The sequence below is a fragment of the Diabrotica virgifera genome, chromosome 7 (genome assembly GCF_917563875.1).
Source record: "Diabrotica virgifera virgifera chromosome 7, PGI_DIABVI_V3a".
Classification (NCBI taxonomy): Eukaryota; Metazoa; Arthropoda; class Insecta; order Coleoptera; family Chrysomelidae; genus Diabrotica; species Diabrotica virgifera.
Genome location: NC_065449.1, coordinates 93,668,630 through 93,688,607, shown reverse-complemented (window position 1 = coordinate 93,688,607; position 19,978 = coordinate 93,668,630). Strand labels below are relative to the sequence as shown.

Here is a 19,978-nt window from a genome sequence, read left to right as displayed (position 1 = left end):
TCTTTTTCAATTAATTAATAAAAGACAATGTTGTAAAAGTTGACTAAGGTTAAGAATTGACAGAGGTCATACTTACAATAGCATGCATGCGTGAGCCACCAAAAAGTTATGGATAAAAACCCTTTAAATGTTGCAATATCTTAAATGATACTACATATTATTATAAATAAAATTAATGGATGTTGCAAATATTCCTGGATATTACCCAGGGCAACACAGGACTCTAATCCACATGGATGTAATATGAAAGGGATGAACCTCACATATTGAGAGTTAAGTGTCAACTAAAGGTGAACGAACTTTAGAAGTATGTCAGAGACAAACTGTCAATGTGACGTTATGAACTGTTTTGTTACTTCAGCCAACGAATTTAAAGTTTATGTTGAAGTTGAAAATAAAACATTATCAAATATCCATATATTGGTGTTAAAAATATTTGAACATAAATGTAAAAATTGTGAAATATGCAATTATTAAATATATGAAATGACAAAATGATAAATAGGTACTAGGAGTTATGCTATTTGTCATGTTCATATATTTAATCATTGCATATTTCACAATTTTTACATTTAGGTTCGAATATTTGTAACACCAATATATGGATATTTGATAATGTTTTATTTTCAACATCAATATAAACTTTAAATTCGTTGGCTGCAGTAACAAAATTGTCTCTGACATACTTCTAAAGTTCCTTCACCTTTAGTTGACACTCAACTCTCAATATGTGAGGTTCATCCCTTTCATATTACATCTATGTGGATTAGAGTCCTGTGTTGCCCTGGGTAATATCCAGGAATATTTGCAACATCCATTAATTTTATTTATAATAATATGTAGTATCATTTAAGATCTTGCAACATTTAAAGGGTTTTTATCCATAACTTTTTGGTGGCTCACGCATGCATGCTATTGTAAGTATGACCTCTGTCAATTCTTAACCTTAGTCAACTTTTACAACAATGTCTTTTATTAGTTAGGTTATACTTATCATTTTAGGGCTTTTAAACACGGATGATGGATTATTTGTTAATCCGAAAACGTTTTGTTTATGTGACGTAACCCTTACTGGGGTCTTTTAAATATACCTTTTACAAAGGATCCAGTATTTTTTGTGATTTATGGTATACAGCCAGCTACAGGAATTTTATTTTCCTCGTGAATTTTTTTCATTATTGACACTTGACACTCCTCGGTAAGCCACTGTTTCGGTTATAGTGCATGGAGCAAACCTTTCATTTTGACGCTTGTGGACACGTTGACGTCTATCTGAACCTCTTAAGGCTATTCTCCTGTCATCTAAGAGCAATATGTTCTTCCATTCCCCCACAGTCCAGTCAGCATATTCTTGCACAAAACAAGTTTAGCTTTACGGTGTTGTGGGGAGCAACTGTGGTGCGCGAGCCGCGAGCTGGTCGGAAAGCACTCAAATTTTTTCTGCCAGTTTTCTTCTAATGGTACCTTCACTCACATTAACATTTCTCACCTCAAAAAGATGCGTACAAGCTTCAGAAGCGGTGAAAAAGCGATTTTTCAGCACGTTTACGACAATGAAGCGGTCATCTCGAATTCACGAATGTCGGCCTTGACCTGGCCTGCGGGTGTATGAACGTGTCTCCCGAAATCGGCTGACAGCATCCCATACCGTAGTTTAGTCACTACATCCTTCAGAGAACTCAAGACGGTTGTGGTAGAGGATTGGCACAATATCCCCAATCGGATATCCAGAATATCATAAATGTATTGCCGAACCGGCTCCAAGAAGTCCTAAGGACCAGAGGCGGCAATACCCATTATTAATACTCATTCTCTCTCACTCAGTTAATTGTGCTGGTGAGTGTAATTTCGTTGTATATTTATTTAAATAAAAACGAATTGTTTATGAAAATAGCACCGGTTATGTCTAGCAATACAATTTGAATATGAAAAACTAGTTCTAGCATTACCTCTTTCGGCCAAGCAAATCTTCTATTGTTGGATCTTAGTAAACCTCGTTGTCTGATATAAAGAAAAATTAAACAAAATAAATTTTAACACATAACCGGTGATGTGGAGTCTGTGAGACTCTTGTGAAATTATATCTAATCTTGTAATGGTAATCTTGTAAATCTGATAATAGAAGAATAGAATAATAAAAGTAATAAGATAATAGAATAGAATACTTATAAACAAACTAAAAAGGGGTAGTTCCCTGGGTTGGCTGTATACCTTATAGTTAAACAAACTGGAACATGAAGTAAAAAGCACTTCTATGTAAAAGGTATATTTACTAAAAATTTTTAGAATCCCAATGGATTCAATAAAATGAGTTCATCAGAACGTTTTCAAACCTATCGGTCCATCATTAGTGAATTTGAATACTTGCAAAATAGCCCCAGAACCAAACAATGGTTGTGATTATAAATAGATCTACATTATGTTAAAATAAATTTAAAATGGCTAAACGCCGATGTTCAGGGATTAAACCTCTGGGAACATGGTGAAACTCTACCCGAGGACCCAATCAACCTCGGTCCTCGGGTAGAGTTTCACCATGTTCCCAGAGGTTTAATCCCTGAACATCGGCGTTTAGCCATTTTAAATTTATTTTAACATAATGTAGATCTATTTATAATCACAACCATTGTTTGGTTCTCGGGCTATTTTGCAAGTATTCAAATTCACTGATGATGGACCGATAGGTTTGAAAACGTTCTGATGAACTCATTTTATTGAATCCATTGGGATTCTAAAAATTTTTAGTAAATATACCTTTTACATAGAAGTGGCTTTTACTTCATGTTCCAGTTTGTTTAACTTATAAACAAGATCATCTAGATGGAAAACATTGACAAAAACAACTAAAAAAGCTTTAATATAAAAAATATTAAAATTTGTTTGAAGAATATTTAAATGATACAATACTTAACATAATTTTAAAACTTTAAAAACCAGAATCTGCAAGTTTTAACAATATTTTAGGTTAAGAGTATTTAGGTTTAGTTAAGAGTTTTAGGTTAAGAGTATCCCGGACACGTTTAAGATTTGTTTTCTGAACACCGAATATAAAATTCGGAGGATGTTCAGAGGGAAAAATTCGACCTCAGCGAACGCGCAATATTGTAATGCGCAGGCGTTCTCCCTCTGGTTTAGTCCAGGATTTGCTCCGCGAATACAGCTATAATAACTTTGGCCATTTTTTTATGTCACACGCTTATAAGTAGGCTCACTGAAAAGATGGTGAAAAACACAATCTTAAAAAAAAAGAAGCTTCTACGACCAATAGGAACAAAGTTCTAAATTATTCAAAAATCGAAGTTATTAACATTTAGTGTGAAAATAAGAGTTTTTTTGCAATTATCTCGGTCAATTTCTTTCTTTTTTATTTAGAAACTCGCACTGATTTTTTCACTTTTTATGATTGTTAAAAAAACGAAGGAAAATTAGAAGTTTTCAAGGATTTCAAGGATCATTAGCTATCCCTCATTATCGTTTAAAACCTTCAAAAATCTTATTGAGACCTTCAAAATGAGAACTTACTCTTTAGCGCCAAACTTTGTCATCATTCTTTGGAAATTCCTCCAAAGCCGATCTTTCCTTCCCAATTGAAACGTCCCAGGAAAATGATTAAGTTTTTGTGTTTCCTTTAAAGTCTTAAACATTGGGGATTTCATATGCTTACCCCACGTACCCAACCATTGATTAGACTCTGGAAGAACAAAAATTACATTAGTATAAAAATATCTATCGCAAAATTTAGGTTACTTTTGGGTTAATTTTGAGGAAGCACTAAGGTGACTTCGTTGTTTAGATTAATTCCAGGATAGGCAAAGAGATGAATTGTTTCAAATATGTATAACTAGCAAGTTTTAGACAACACTTAGTTTTTGTGCAGAAAATTGTTTAATAGATATTTATAGTGCCATAGTACTTGTAGATTGTCGAAACTAGATTGTTGTAGCCCATTAGACAGAGTGACAACATTAGGCTAATGAGCAAAGGAAGAAAGTGTAATATTAATTCAGTGTACTATATTATTATATACTTTTCTCCGATGTCTATTCTAAATTAAAATACAAACACTAACAGAGTATCGGACTATAGAGGGTGTCCCCGAAAATAGTGCGTTCCTTAAAGGTATAGGTAGAAGGTACCATGTAGAGCAAAAAAGTCTTATAACATTTTTTTCTAAATTTAACCGTTTGGCCAAAAAACCAAAATACATTTTGGTGTGCAAATTGAAATCTGACAACTATGTACTTATACAAAAATCTAAACATAGACAACCACAATTCAAAAATAGTTGCAGCATTAGCCTTTAGTATTTACATTAAACCCTGTCTTCATCCTAACAAACAAACAAATTCTTGTTTTGTTATTTTCAAAAATGGGGTGGCATAATTATTTTGCAGGTGTAACTGTCTGACATACATTTTTATGGTGTCAATAACCTAGTAGATCACTAACAGTTCTTGTACAGTGATGCCAAATTTTTAAATTTTATGAAAATAAAAGTTCGCTTATATGGCGACCAATGAATTTTTTTTTTGGAAACGGTTAACTTTAGAAAAAAATGTTATAGGACTTTTTTGTTCTACAGTGTGTATTATATCCATACCTTAAAGGAACGCACTATTTTCGGGGACACCCTGTAGAATCGAACCGATGTCTTCAGATTGTGGGACCTATATATTAATATTAATAGTATCATAATCAAAATAAGTACTTGCATCATTGTTTCTTTTACTTTAAATTCATTTCATGACAAAGGACCCCGCAGAAACCTTATGGGAAATGGCTCTCTGTCAAATGCTCTGAAACTTTGGGTTCTGGCAGTCCTTGATGTGTAGAACAAAAGACTCAATGGGCGCGTAGCTCCAAAAAATCATGGTTTTAAGATTTAAGCCTCTGAATTATAGGTACTGTGAGGACGTTTGAGTTAGAATAAATTCATTTTCTCGAGAACGGGGAGATAAATTACGAATCAGGTCTATTTTTATTTTTAAATTATAATTTTTTGGCATATATATCATACTAGTAACGTCATCCATCTGGGCGTGATGACGCAATCGATGATTTTTTAAAATAAGGATAGGGGTCGTGTGACAGCTCAGTTGAAAGGTTATTCAATTCTCTATTCACTGATATAAATGTTAACATAATTATTTTGTGTCCAAAAATTTTTTTTAATTAAATTAATTGAGAAAAGAAGAATGTATATAATTTATTTAATTCGAAATATATTTTACTGTTGTCCGAAAACAGGAAAAATGTTTATTTGATAAATAAATATTGTTTTTCGCTTAAATTCAATATTAAAGCTGCCACCCACCTGCCTCTTAGCAGACTGAACATTTAATTTAAGCGAAAAGCAATGTTTATTTTTCAAATTAACATTTTTTTCTGTTTTCTGACAGCAGTAAAATGTATTTCAAATTAAATAAATTACATACATTCTTCTTTTTTTCTCAACTAATTTCATTAAAAAAATTTTTTGGGCGCCCTGTGTAAATAATTATGTTAACATTTATATCAGTGAATAGAGAATTGAATAACCTTTCAACTGAGCTGTCACACGACCCCTATCCTTATTTTAAAAAATCATCGATTGCGTCATCACGCCCAGATGGATGACGTCACTAGTATGATATATATGCCAAAAATTGTAATTCAAAAATAAAAATCGACCTGATTCGTAATTTATCTCCAGAATCGCCCATTCTCGAGAAAATGTATTTATTCCAACTCAAACGTCCTCACTGTACCTATAACTTTAGACGGTTATATATCTTGAAACCATGATTTTTTGGAGCTACGCGCCTATCGAGTCTTTTGTTCTACACATCAAGGACTACCAGAACCCAAAGTGTCAGGCATTTGACAGAGAGCTATTTCCCATAAGGTTTCTACGGGGTCCTTTAAATAGAAGTATGTAGTTGTTTATGGCCGAATAATACGATTCTGGAAGCTCTGCAAATAAAGTGTTTGTTTCTTCAATTATCTCTTCGTTCGAGCTGATTTTTTATTTACGAGCCATCTCTTCACATTTGGGAACACGTAATAATCGGAAGCGACCAAAGCAGGAAAATAAATCGGATGAAAAAGTAATTCGAAGCCCGCATAATGAATTTTTGACATTGCCATAATGCTTTTATGAGTCGGTGCATTTTCTTGGAGAAACAATACTTTTTTCTTTTGTATATGGAGCCGTGTCTCACTGAGTTCCTGCTTCAGTTTGTTCAATAATGCACAATAAGATTAGTTATTGATAGTATTACTTTTTCAAGATAGCCAATTAAAATTATGCCTTTGCACTCCCAAAATACAGTGGTGACCTTTCTGACCGTTGATCGACTCTTGGTCGCTTCAGAGCACTTGTGACGACTTTAGTTCACTGCCGTGCGTTCATTCTGTTCTCTGGTGTCTAGTAGTGGATCCAGGATCAACAGTTACCAATCGACGCTAAAAGTCCTACCATTGCGCTTCGTAAGGTCCAAACACTGCTGAGAAGTGGTCACACGATTATGTTTTTGGTCAATGGTCAGCAAACGCGGCACCCATCGGCAAGATAATTTTTTCATATTCAAAATTTAGTCAAAATATGAGAGTGCTCTCTTTACCAATTCTCTTTACCTTCAACTGGAACCATTTCGTGACCATTCGTCACATTTTCTGGTGTAACTCTATTGGTGGACTGTCCAATACCTGGTTCACCCAATGCTATTTATCCAACTTTTCTTTTGGAACCAGACTTTTCTTTGGAGGAAGACCAGTCAAGTCTTGGATACAAGTTGTTATGGAAACCATGAAAGACAGAGACATTGGTGAAGACCTAGAGAGATACGAAAAGATGGCGCTCGAAATGCCAGAAAAGCGGCAGAAGTTGTAGGACTCTCGCTTATATTACATACATACATACACTTTTCTTTTGTTTCCTTCGCCGTTTTATTTCTCAAATTCAAATAAAATATCAATTCTAACAATAAAACACTGAAAACGTTTGTTTTCTATACTTCCACAAAATTTATTATAACTATGTGACTACAACTATTTCGGCAGAGTGCCTTTCTCAAGTGATTTAGTTTACTATGGGTTTGCCTTTTTAAAGTCCAACTGAAGAGGTTGAGGAGTGGGGAGCTGTTTGTCTCGAGTTGGTCATTCAGAATTATTATATCTGTATTTTTTAATTTATTAATTTCCATAGATTCTAATAAAGATAGATTAAGGCCTTTATTTTGAATATGCAGAATTTGAAACTCTTCATTAAAAGAATGATTATGATCTAGAAGGTGAAGTGCGTATGTAGAAGTGTCTGTTTTTCTATTGTTGAAAGCTCTTTTGTGTTCTGCTATCCGTTTGTCAAAGGTTCTGCCAATTTGACCGATGTAAGTTTTCGGACAGTCACCACAAGTTAGTTTGTAGACACCACTCTGTAGTTGTCAACACACCACTTCTCTTTCGGCTCTTATTGTTCTTAATATATTTGCTTAAGTTGTTGTTAGTTCTGAAAGCTGGTGTTATTCCTTTCTTTTTTATGTATCTGGCTATTTTTGTTGTTTTCTTGCCAGTATATGTGATAGAGCAGAAGGTACTGGGTTCTTTCTGTGGTGGTGGATAGACTAATTTCAGGGCTTTCTTATGGAGTTTTTGGTTTAAAATTGTATTAATTGTTTGTTCGTTATAGCCATTGTTTACTGCTATTTGTTTAATGATGTTCAGTTCTATTTCGAAGTTATTTTTTGACATGGGAATTTCTGCCAGTCTATGTATCATGCTATGGTAGGCTGCTAATTTGTGTCAGTATGGGTAGGTTTATGGTATACGGAGAACTCATGTTTATTGTGTAGTCTGATAATTGTTACATCTAGAAAGTTTATGGACTTATTCTGTGCTGTTTCTATTGTAAACTCAATATTACTATGAAGTGAATTAATGTATGATAGAAATTGGTCAAGTTGCCTGTTAGTTCCTGAAAAGCATACTAGTATATCATCCACGCATCTCCACCAATATAAGAACTGTTTAAATACGGGATGTTTAGAAATTGTTGTTTCAAGCTGGTTCATAAATATATCTGATAGCAATGAGGTTAGAGGATTACCCATAATTCCCATAATACCCTAAGCCCATTGCTATCAGATATATTTATGAACCAGCTTGAAACAACAATTTCTAAACATCCCGTATTTAAACAGTTCTTATATTGGTGGAGATACGTGGATGACATTATACTAGTATGCTTTACAGGAACTAACAGACAACTTGACCAATTTCCATCATACATTAATTCACTTCATAGTAATATTGAGTTTACAATAGAAACAGAACAGAATAAGTCCATAAACTTTCTAGATGTAACAATTACCAGACTACACAATAAATATGAGTTCTCCGTATATCATAAACCATACTGACACAACTATACACAATTCATCATCCCATCCTACACAACACAAATTAGCAGCGTACCATAGCATGATACATAGACTGACAGAAATTCCCATGTCAAAAAATAACTTCGAAATAGAACTGAACATCATTAAACAAATAGCAGTAAACAATGGCTAAAACGAACAAACAATTAATACAATTTAAAAAAAAAAACTCCATAAGAAAGCCCTGAAATTAGTCAATCCACCATCACAGAAAGAACCCAGTACCTTCTGCTCTATACTGGCAAGAAAACAACAAAAATAGGCAGATACATAAAAAAGAAAGGAATAACACCAGCTTTCAGAACTAACAACAACTTAAGCAAATATATTAAGAACAATAAGAGCCGAAAGAGAAAACAACTACAGAGTGGTGTCTACAAACTAACTTGTGGTGACTGTCCGAAAACTTACATCGGTCAAATTGGCAGAACCTTTGACAAACGGATAGCAGAACACAAAAGGGCTTTCAACAATAGAAAAACAGACACTTCTACATACGCACTTCACCTTCTAGATCATAATCATTCTCTTAATGAAGAGTTTCAAATTCTGCATATTATTCAAAATAAAGGCCTTAAGCTATATTTATTAGAATCTATGGAAATTAATAAATTAAAAAATACAGATATAATTCTGAATGACCAACTCGAGACAAACAGCTCCCCACTCCTCAACCTCTTCAGTTGAAGACTTTAAAAAGGCAAACCCATAGTAAACTAAATCACTTGAGAAAGGCACTCTGCCGAAACTGCTGTAGTCACATACTTATAATAAATTTTGTGGAAGTATAGAAAACAAATGTTTTCAGTGTTTTATCGTTTGATAAAATGAACTTCCATCAAGTAACGGTCGAATCCATCAATTAAAATATGAGTTGTCAAAGATGTGTTACATTGTAAGAAATTTTTAAATTGAAAAAAAAAACAAAGAAAATAATTTACCCGTCAGTAACGGGCATAGTACACAATACCAATGTAAAATGAAATGATCAAAATTAAATAAAAAAAGTGTTGCCTAAAACCTATTTGTAACGGTAATAATTTTAATTTTATTCTATCCTTTTTACCGAAAAACATATGTACTATGTACATTTTAATATTGTTTCGCATATTTGGCTATTCATCAAATCTTGAAAGAGCTCTAAAAAGGGATTAATGGAATGGATAGGGGGCACACCTCTGCTAAACTCACTTCTAATAAGAACAAAACCGGTGTTGGTTAAGGTTTTTCTAACTATAAGCGGAGTGATGGTACTGAGCTTCCACTTGAAATATTTCTTGGCGTTGGGAATTTGTACTTCCGCTTCGACATCGTGCAACTTAAACCTAATGTAGGGTGGAATGTTTGGAAATAAACTTTGTCTAATTGGCCAGTTGACTGCATCTCCAGATCCTGTAACAAAAATATAGCGTTCAATAAAAATGCGATTGAGTAACACTTTGGTAAAATACTATTTATTCTTGAATTAAACAAAAAAAATAGTTTGCCCGAATAGCCCGTTTTCTAGAGCCTAAGTTTTCTAGCTCTAAGTTTTTAGAGGCTAAAAAAATTGTCCGATGACGGACACTAATTCTCAGGACTGGCACATATGAAAGAAAAAAATCCAACGAGATTACTTAAATCAATCACTTTTAATCAGGAATATAAAAAACAGCTGTTTGGCTCAGTTTTTAGAGGTGGTGGCACTGAATTATCTGATTTTCTCTTGGGCGTATGTTTAGTTTTTAGCGGGTTTTCATTTTTAATCTTTTTCTTTCTCTTGTCATTTCTTTTCTTCTGTTTTTTAATTTTTATTACCTCAGAAGCAATCGGTTAGGATTTTCCAAATCCCTGTTAAAAACTTTTGGATAAGAAGTAAACATCCCAAGCTCTTCAAGTAGTAGGATAGTAGTTGACCAGCTTCCTATATAGAAGGGTGCTCGCTTGCCACAAACTTATTTCCTTTAATCAGTATTTTGTTTCAACTTTCTTTTCAGAATTCAATTCGGCTAGCCAAGTCTCCGTGGTACGCACGCACTCCTACCTTTCTTTCCACTACCACTGACGAGTGTTATTAGATTTAGGTGGATCTCCGAGAATGATATAAAAAAAGCTTCTGACTCAACGGAAAGGCAGTTCTACCGCAGAATTAATCTGGCAAGAACTCCACTGGCCGGAACATATTGTCTGGAGGCCAACCGGGCTCTTAAGTTAAAACCAAACCGTCATGTCGCAGAGATTAAGTACTGATTAATCGCTAAGCCGTTCCTTGCTGGCCCGAGTATTGATTGGCCCGTCCCATCTCCATCCTCGCACCAACCGTCTCTCCTATATCGATGTGTGTATATTGTATATGTACTAATAACGCATCGAGTTTGTCACGTCAATTAACTGTATTCATTGTTTGATAACCAACACTGGGTATTGGCACAGTATAAAGAGGAACAGTAGAACCACTCTCCAAAAAGTTGGAAGTAAAATCTTTAGTCGCGCATGGTGACCGCGCAATGTTCCCAGTCGCTTTTGCCCCACTCTCGCATTGCTAGTCGCATAGAAACGTACGGGTTTTAACAGGGAAAACCCGCATCCACCACTGGTGAATTACCAATTGCGTACTGCCGGTATTACTTCTTGAAATCGAAGTGGTTTACTGTCCCTCTTTGTACTGTGGTATTGGCTTTATCAACCTCCGCCGGGAATGCAATACATATTTCATTTCATTATTGTAAAAAGAAGTTGATTTTATTTTGTTGTCTATTTATAAGAATACATTTTTATTTAACCCTCAACTGGTATGGTGGGTCAATACTGGCCCAACAAAATTTAGTTTGACAGCTTAACCAATATTGCAATCGGCGTACGGTACTGGCCAGCTATGAATTCTATTTCCTACAGTACTCTCAGTTGACACCCGACCATCGTGCGTGCAACTGTTTTTTTTTAATTTGTCTTTTCAAATAATTTCAAGATACAAAGCACCCTAGGTTTTTTGAGTTTTTGCCTAAAATTCTTAATTTTTTATTTCTTTTTTTTTTTTACAGGACGAACAGAAATAAGTTGAAAAAAAAGTATTTAATCAGATTGGCGTTTTTTTAAATATATCTATTATTATTTTGTTAGTTTTTGTATCAACATGCAAAAAAATTCAATGTTTATGTTTAATTCAGAATAATAAGGTATATAATCAGTATCCATTTATTTTCGTGTTTTATATTGTTCCTGAACGTTTAATTAATAAACTAAAGTAATTTAGTTGTAAGCGATTAGGTATAAGTTATTGGTATGTTTTAACCAGAAAGATAAATTAAATAGTTTTATTTTATATCTTATTTTATTATTCCGCCAGTTTATGCAATGGTCCTTCCGATTTTTCTTCTAGCTTCTGAGCCGCCAAAGAAGTGTAAGAGAATAGCTTATCATTTAAATTTCAAGAACCTCAGAAGAAATGAAGATGTACTCTTTAACATTGGAATGAATCTTTCAAATGGCTCAGACAGAGAGTATTTTATAATTATATCCGCAATCGTACTATTATCAAATATTGATATATTTTTCTGTTTATACTAATATATCAATAAATAATTGTAATAACGGTTGTCTCACAACACAGATGATATTATATTTTTTGCTATAGACGCACGCTTAATCAAGTTCTCTTAGAAGATCAATCGCACCATACATTTCAACACTGCTAGCCGGCGATATATTTTATGTTCTCCTACACTTCAATCTAATCATAGTAATATTTTCTCGCATTCGTGTCATAAATTCCCGATCACCTGGCAAATTTAACGTCCCAGCTAACGCTGAACTAACCAGAAGTTTCGAAAATGTATTTTTTGATTTTAAATAGTAATAAATTTTATTATGACGACTCTTAACTTGCATCAAATAAGTCTTTTCAAAGTAAACAATATTCAATTTGAACATGATGAAATTAAAACCGAAATAATAATATGGACTATTATTCATTTTTTGAAAGCTACATTAAAAGAGTTAAAATTCCAAAATCAGCCAAACACAATTTTTGTAACAAAAGTCCCACTACCGTGCAAACAGGGTCTTAATTTTGTTTTCACACATTGCTAACGTTTAGTTAGACAAAGCGAGACAAACCTGATAGAACTTACGAAAACGACAAAAGCTATGAAGGAGAATGATGTAAAAATCTTCAGCAGGAATGTAAGAACCTTATATCAAAGTGGAAAACTAAAGTATCTTTGTGGAGAACTGTGAGACATACATTACAACCACACAAGAAGTGCGGTGGACTGTTGACAGACATGACATAACAGACATGAATTTGGAATCGTTTTCATAGTCCAAGGTACAGAACGGGAAATATTATTTGACTAAAATCGACCAACTACAGACTATGCTCTACATGCCCTCTAAGCGATATAAAAAGTGTGATTGGCAAGTTAAATGCCAAAATTGGCAAAGATAACTGCTACCAAGCATATATTGGTAAATTTACCGCCAATGATGACACAACTGAAACCGGAAGCTGAATAATAGACCATGTTCTTATAAACGACAGTACACACTTCCCTAGCCATCAGGATGTCCGTAGTCCGTAGCCACCGAAGTGCCGGCAGACCGTAGTAGGATCAAAACTACACGCAAGAATATTACAAGCAAGGAACATGAGAGGTGGGAAACTGAACCACAGCATAGAAAACGCAACAGCAGTGACACACTAGTAGGAGGGAAAAGTTCGCGCACTATTACTGCGCAGATCGTCGGCCATTTTGTGCGTAGTACCAGACAATGTAGAAAATCGACAGTGTTGCCGATTTGTACATAATTATCAGATTTACTTAACTTTTATGACATTCATATTTTTTAACATAATTTTATACGTATGCCTGTGGGTATTATGTCAATAATTGGGACATAACACAAAATATTGACGATGAATGGCGATTGTATTGTTAATATTTTGCATACATTCCAGAAATTATTCAAAAAAAATCTCTTACGGGCAATAAAGTTGGTGACATCGGCAACACTGATGAACCAACACATCACATCACCACTGGGATGTACTACGCGAAAAATGGCGACCCTGTACTTTTCAACTTCAAAGGCGGCATCAGGGAGTGTCCTTGCTGGTTTCGTTTATTATGCTGTGACTGAACAGGACTATTCTCTTGAAGGATAAACAAGTGGCGGAAAGATACCAGTAGAAGATCAATTAGCTAATAACTACCTTACATATGGAACCCAAAACCAAAATAAGCGGTGAATAAGATGTATGTAAAGAAGTCATAAAATCTGCAGCAAATCGGATACTAGGAAGGGAAGAGTTTCAAAGAAATAGGGGTTGGTTCAATACCGAGTGCGAGAAAGCTACTAGAAGAAAAAAATCATACATATAGGGTCATACAACAAACAAAAACGCGAGCAACTGTTAAATCCTTCAAGGGCTCACAAGACATGAAAAACATACACACAGGAGAAATAAAAGAGAATATGAGACTAAAATGATGAGAGTTGGAAACCCTTAGGAACAACAATGATACAGAAAAACAAACGGCACGAGGGAAGAATTCAAACTGAGACTAAACTATGTAGAGACAAGGATGGGAACATAGTAGCTAAAAAGGAAAAAATCTTATGAGATGGGCATAGCATTTCAAGGATATTCTATGCTCTAATGATGATAACGTTGACTCCCCTGTGCAACTAAATCGTGATGAAAATCAGAATAAGTCAATTCACCAACCTTACAGGAAACCATTCAAGATATCCAAAAAATGAAAAAAAATCAGGAACTGATGAAATTCCGGCAGAACTCTACTAGTGTATCGGAGTGAGCACTCAGCCAACTAAGTCTCCAAGATTATAGCAAGCATATGGGAAGAAGAGCAAATACCTGAAAAATTGAGCGATTCGCTGTGCCAACTACAAAAGAAAGGCGACAGGCTTGAATGTGGCAATTACAGAGGGATAACACTTTTAAACATAGTCTGTAGGTACTATTTAACATAATTTACACTCGCCTAAACCAGAGGTTACGATGATATTAAATATCCTATGCTTATAAAAATTCCGAATATTGCAAAAAATGTTTTACTTGATATTTTCAAAGATGCGGAAATTGATATACTAAGAACTGTTATTGTCTGTATACTCTGATAAAATTGATGACGGATATCAAAGTGGATTCAGTCCTGAACGATCAACAGTAGACCAGATTTTCATATTAAAACAGATACTTGAAAAATCCAGAGAATTTGATATCGACACCTTTCACCTATCTACGATTCCCTATACAAACAACAACTTACGAAGAAATCGTAAGAGATAAGCAAAAATAGAAATTACTATGAAATTAACACGCCACTATCTAACAAAGAAGACAAATATGGTATAGACCAGTGGTTTCCAACCTTTTATGTCTGGCGACCCACCTGCTGATGTTTTTTCATATTCGCGACCCATCCCCCACCCATATGTACGTTATTCAGCTACTGTAAGAGCCACGCCGCGACCCACCTGAAATCCGCCCGCGACCCACTAGTGGGTCGCGACCCACCGGTTGGGAAACGCTGGTATAGACTATAGACCATTAATACTTCTAGTTTCTAATGTCTGGTTGTGACACATGGATGCTCTTGAACACAGATGAAGAGGCCATTAATATTTGAGACGAAAGTCCTGAAAAAATACTAGTTTTCATAAATGAAAATGGAACCTGACGTCGTCGATATAACTTTGAAATATACAATAAGTATACAGTATTAACCGAAACCAGAGACATAGTCACTGCCAAAAAAAATTAGACCTTCATGACATATTTTATTGGCGAAGTACGAGGGAACTAGACAAAGAGGTAGGCAAAGGCTGAGATAGAGGGATGGTGTAGATGAGAATGCCAGTAATTATGATAGCGATAATGATAATAGTTATTTCTTTTCCTTTTCCTTATGAACTTTTATTTACTATTAACTTGTACATTAAGAGTTTTAAGTAAATGTGAATGAATTTTTAAGCAAGGAAGGAGGAGCATCAAATGATGCTTCGCCTTATAGGTTTATTTCACTGTTGTAATAAATCTTGTTCTTGTGGCCACGTTCGCTGGAGTCTTCTGATTGTTCAAGGGAATATTCAGATCATTGTGAATCATACGATTACTGACATACCAGGCTGCGCAATTGATTTAAATACTTTCAAATGATGAACATGTTGCTGATATGAGCACATTGTGTAAATGTTAGGATACAGAAAGTCTAATGCTCACAATCTTATTGAAGGATTTTATTTAAACAGTTTTCGGGCGACCGGTTTCGGCGTTTACAGTTTATACGCCATCATCAAGCCCTTCAGAAAATGAACAAGTTATCAGTACAAGAAATATACAGTGAACAATGTGATGTTTGATTGTAACATTGGGCCCAAGTGTCCTCCTCGATTTCAAACTCGCATAAGTATCCAAATATGTGACTTTGTTGCCTAGGTGTTCAGATTTTACTCTCACAAATCAAAAGTGTGTGAGAGAAGTCAAAAGTTGCTAATTTTAGTGCAATGCAATAAAAACACAAAAAAATATATGACAAAAACAAAGTTGGTTATTAACTGCACAGACGAAAAGAGACTAACAAAACATATATCACGATGTAACATAACTACATTTGTAGTGCCAATTGTGTGTAATTAAAAGGCAAATCCTTTTAATCAGATCTAAGAAAAATTATTAAAATTATTCAGTCAATCATTTTTTATAAAATAATTGGGATTTGAATTTAATAATTTTTCTTAGATCTGATTAAAAGGATTTGCCTTTTAATTACACACAATTGGCACTACAAATGTAGTTATTTTACATCGTGATATATGTTTTGTTAGTCTCTTTTCGTCTGTGCAGTTAATAACCAACTTTGTTTTTGTCATATATTTTTTGTGTTTTTATTGCAATGCACTAAAATAAGCAACTTTTGACTTCTTTCACACACACTTTTGATTTGTGAGAGTAAAATCTGAACACCTAGGCAACAAAGTCACATATTTGGATACTCATGCGAGTTTGAAATCGAGGAAAACACTTGGGCCCAATGTTACAATCAAACGTCACATTGTACATTGTATATTTCTTTACTGATATCTTGTTCAGTTTCTGAAGGGAATAATGATGGCGTATAAACTGTAAATACCGAAACCGGTCGCCCGAAAACTGTTTAAATAAAAACTTTCAATAAGATTGTGAGCATTAGACTTTCTACATCCTAACATTTATTTAAAGACTTTCAATTGAAATCGCTGTATGGCTGTGATGTAAGTTAATTTAGCGCATCCCCAGAGATGGATACCGTTCATCCAAATAGATTTCAATATGGTTTTGCATAGGAATAATTTGTTATTTAATGACGATTTGGATGTCCTACCAACGAGCCAGTACGTTTCCCTGAACTTAAGATCCAATTGCCTGCGTTTCATTTGGATGTGTTTATTACATGTTAGCCTTTGGTCGATATGCAATCCAAATCCAAGGTGTTTCACTTTTGTGCTGACGGGGAATTATTTCTTGGCAAACCCTGTATTTTTCTGGATAAATCACAAAATAAACCGCAATCCACGTAAAGAGAGTAAAAATGGTTCACCAAAATAGATGAGTTACCAAAATACATGTAAATAATTATGAATTAGAGAAGATCCAAAGAAATACTATTTCAAATATAAAAATACAATACATATTTCAAATAGAAAAATTTTGCTACGCCTCTGGGATAAACAACATGATTTTGACCTATATCCTAAAGAGGTATGTAGAATTACACACAATTAGTAAATATTTTCAGAATTTTTTAAAGACCTTGTAACATCTATTTATAAGACAATGAATTATCTGAAGCAAGTTAGAATTTTAAGACTACTACAACACTATTAGTGTAATGGATTTATTTATAGAATACGAATTCTATCTGAACTCTCATTCATAGACGCTTTTAATACTATTTTATAGGTGGGAATGTTTATGAAGCACTTTGTAATGTATAAAATTCGAATGGCTTCCGATTGAATAAATTCCGGATAGTCTGATTCATTGGATGATCTTTTTTTATGATAGTAATGTATAGTTTACATTTCATTTGCGTAAGTTCTTTTCTTTGAAAAGACAGTAATTTGTAACTTGGTCATATTTTTAAGACGACTAAAGTTTTTTTATTTAGCTGTCGAATTGTCGAATAATGAATATGTACGTCCTTTTTATTGGTACACGATCGTCTTTTTTAAGTATTTTTTGTGGTATTGAATCAGATGAGATGAACTAACGTATATCCCTACAGTTTTCGGAAAATCTTAGATTTAAAAGTATTATTGGTAGGAAGCATTGGATCAAGTTACCATTGGAAACCAAAGTCAGTAAACAACTTAACCGATATAAACAATGACAGTTTTGGCAAATACGGCTCGTTAAGATGTCGTACAAACTTAATATTCGTCAAAGTATTTATCGTTTAATTGGATATGTACCAAAACGCGATATTGTAAGAATTTTTAGTGCTCAAAATATTTGTGTCAACGATTTACCAGACAATTAAAGAGTGCGAAAATGGCATGCCATGCATTAACAAAAGTGGAAGACCAAGAGTTTTAACTCCTGCTCGGGAACAGAGATTAATTCAGAGTATGGAGAACCAATTAGGAAAGTCTGCGAAATGTTGGTCAAAGATATAATGTTTCACGAATGACTGTAGATAACCGTAGAACAATTTCTAGAAATAATTTAAAACGATATAACAGAAGAAAAGCTTCTACATAAATACACACCAGCGCAGTTAGAAAAAAATCCTAGATGTTGCCGTGCATTGAGACGTATTCATTTTCCTGGTAAAATTCTCTTTATGGATGAAGAAAAGTATTTTAAGACTAAGTTTTCACTCTAATGGCATATAAAACAACATAATGCTATTCTACACCTAACCAGAATGAAAACAATGGGAACCTTCTCTGGTTACACCTCCGAGGCTTCTACAATATGCAAGCCATACGGATGCTGAGACTAAGGAAGATGAGGGAATTCTACAATTTACAATTCACGTCCCATCTGCTCAGCGCGCTAAAGTTCCAACGAGAATGGTTCTCTTCGTACTCCAATCAGAGTAAATGTAAATCAAAAATGAATAACCATTTTCAATTTCGTTACAAAACGAAAATACAGCCGAACCATATTCTAGTCCAATCAGAGAGTGCAGCAAGCACCTCTACCGGTTTCGAAACTTATTAGTCTCTCATCAAGAGGCACATATAGGTCTGGATCCCGCGTATGAAAAAAAAGTTGATTAATAGCAAGCTGAAAATTTGTTAATAGCTTAAGGGTGTCTAGTCGGATAAACTTTGATATATGGGAACACTGGAACAGGGGCAGTTTTAATTGTGGAACAGGTTAAAAATTTGGAACGGTCACACCACGAAAACGGCACATTTATTTTGTCCGACAGAACAGAGTTAAACTCTCCGAACAGAGATTAAACTCTCATGCAAAAATCAGACTGCTATTTATCACCTGTCATAATTCCTGTCATTTGACATATTCTACATGTTCCACTCATTAAAACGCCCATCTGGTGATAAATAGCAGTCTGATTTTTGCATGAGAGTTTAATCTCTGTTCGAATACTTTAAGTCTGTTCTGTCGGACAAAATAAATGTGCCGTTTTCGTCAATTCAATTCAATTCAATTCAATTCAGTTTATTGATGTCAATATACAAAGTATTTACATAAGTCAAATCGTGGTCGTGGTCGTGGTGTGACCGTTCCAAATTTTTAACCTGTTCCACAATTAAAACTGCCCCTGTTTCAGTGTTCCCATATATCAAAGTTTATCCGATTAGACACCCTTAAGATATTAACAAATTTTCAGCTTGCTATTAATCAACTTTTTTTTCATACGCGGGATCCAGACCTAATATGCTGCTCTCCCTGATCCAACCAAAACAAACCCCAGCGTGCAGTCCCGGATTGCAACGAACGAAATGGCATAGATGCCCTAGTGGCAACTGCTACAACCAGACTAAGTTTTCACTCTAATGGCATATAAAACAACATAATGCTATTCTACACCCCACCAGAATGAAAACAATGGGATCCTTCTCTGGTTACACCTCCGAGGCTTCTACAATATGCAAGCCATACGGATGCTGAGACTACGGAAGATGAGGGAATTCTACAATTTACAATTCACGTCCCATCTGCTCAGCGCGGTAAAGTTCCAACGAGAGGTTCGGAGTTCGGAGGTGTAACCAGAGAAGGTTCCCATTGTTTTCATTCTGGTGGGGTGTAGAATAGCATTATGTTGTTTTATATGCTATTAGAGTGAAAACTTAGTCTTGTTGTAGCAGTTACAGCTAGGGCATCTATGCCATTTCGTTCGTTGCAATCCGGGACTGCACGCTGGGGTTTGTTTTGGTTGGATCAGGGGGAGCAGCATATGTGCCTCCTGATGAGAGACTAATAAGTTTCGAAACCGGTAGAGGTGCTTGCTAGCTGCACTCTCTGATTGGACTGTATTTTCGGCTGTATTTTCGTTTTGTAACGAAATTGAAAATGGTTATTCATTTTTAAAAGTGTTTTACTT

The 19,978-nt window shown here is 34.6% G+C and overlaps 1 protein-coding gene across 3 annotated transcripts in view; it reads right to left on the bottom strand.

Moving 5' to 3' along the window:
- Window positions 1-19,978, bottom strand: part of LOC114327501 (tubulin monoglutamylase TTLL4) — a 158,345-nt gene that overhangs the window by 68,470 nt on the left and 69,897 nt on the right. For 2 of the 3 annotated variants that reach the window (XM_028276140.2, XM_028276139.2), the window contains 2 exons: window positions 9,594-9,809; window positions 3,523-3,691 (listed from right to left, as the gene is read on the bottom strand). In XM_028276140.2, the coding sequence (XP_028131941.1) occupies window positions 3,523-3,691; window positions 9,594-9,809 (385 nt within the window). The remainder of the gene's footprint in view (window positions 1-3,522; window positions 3,692-9,593; window positions 9,810-19,978) is intronic. The other variant, XM_028276141.2, reaches the window with a different exon arrangement.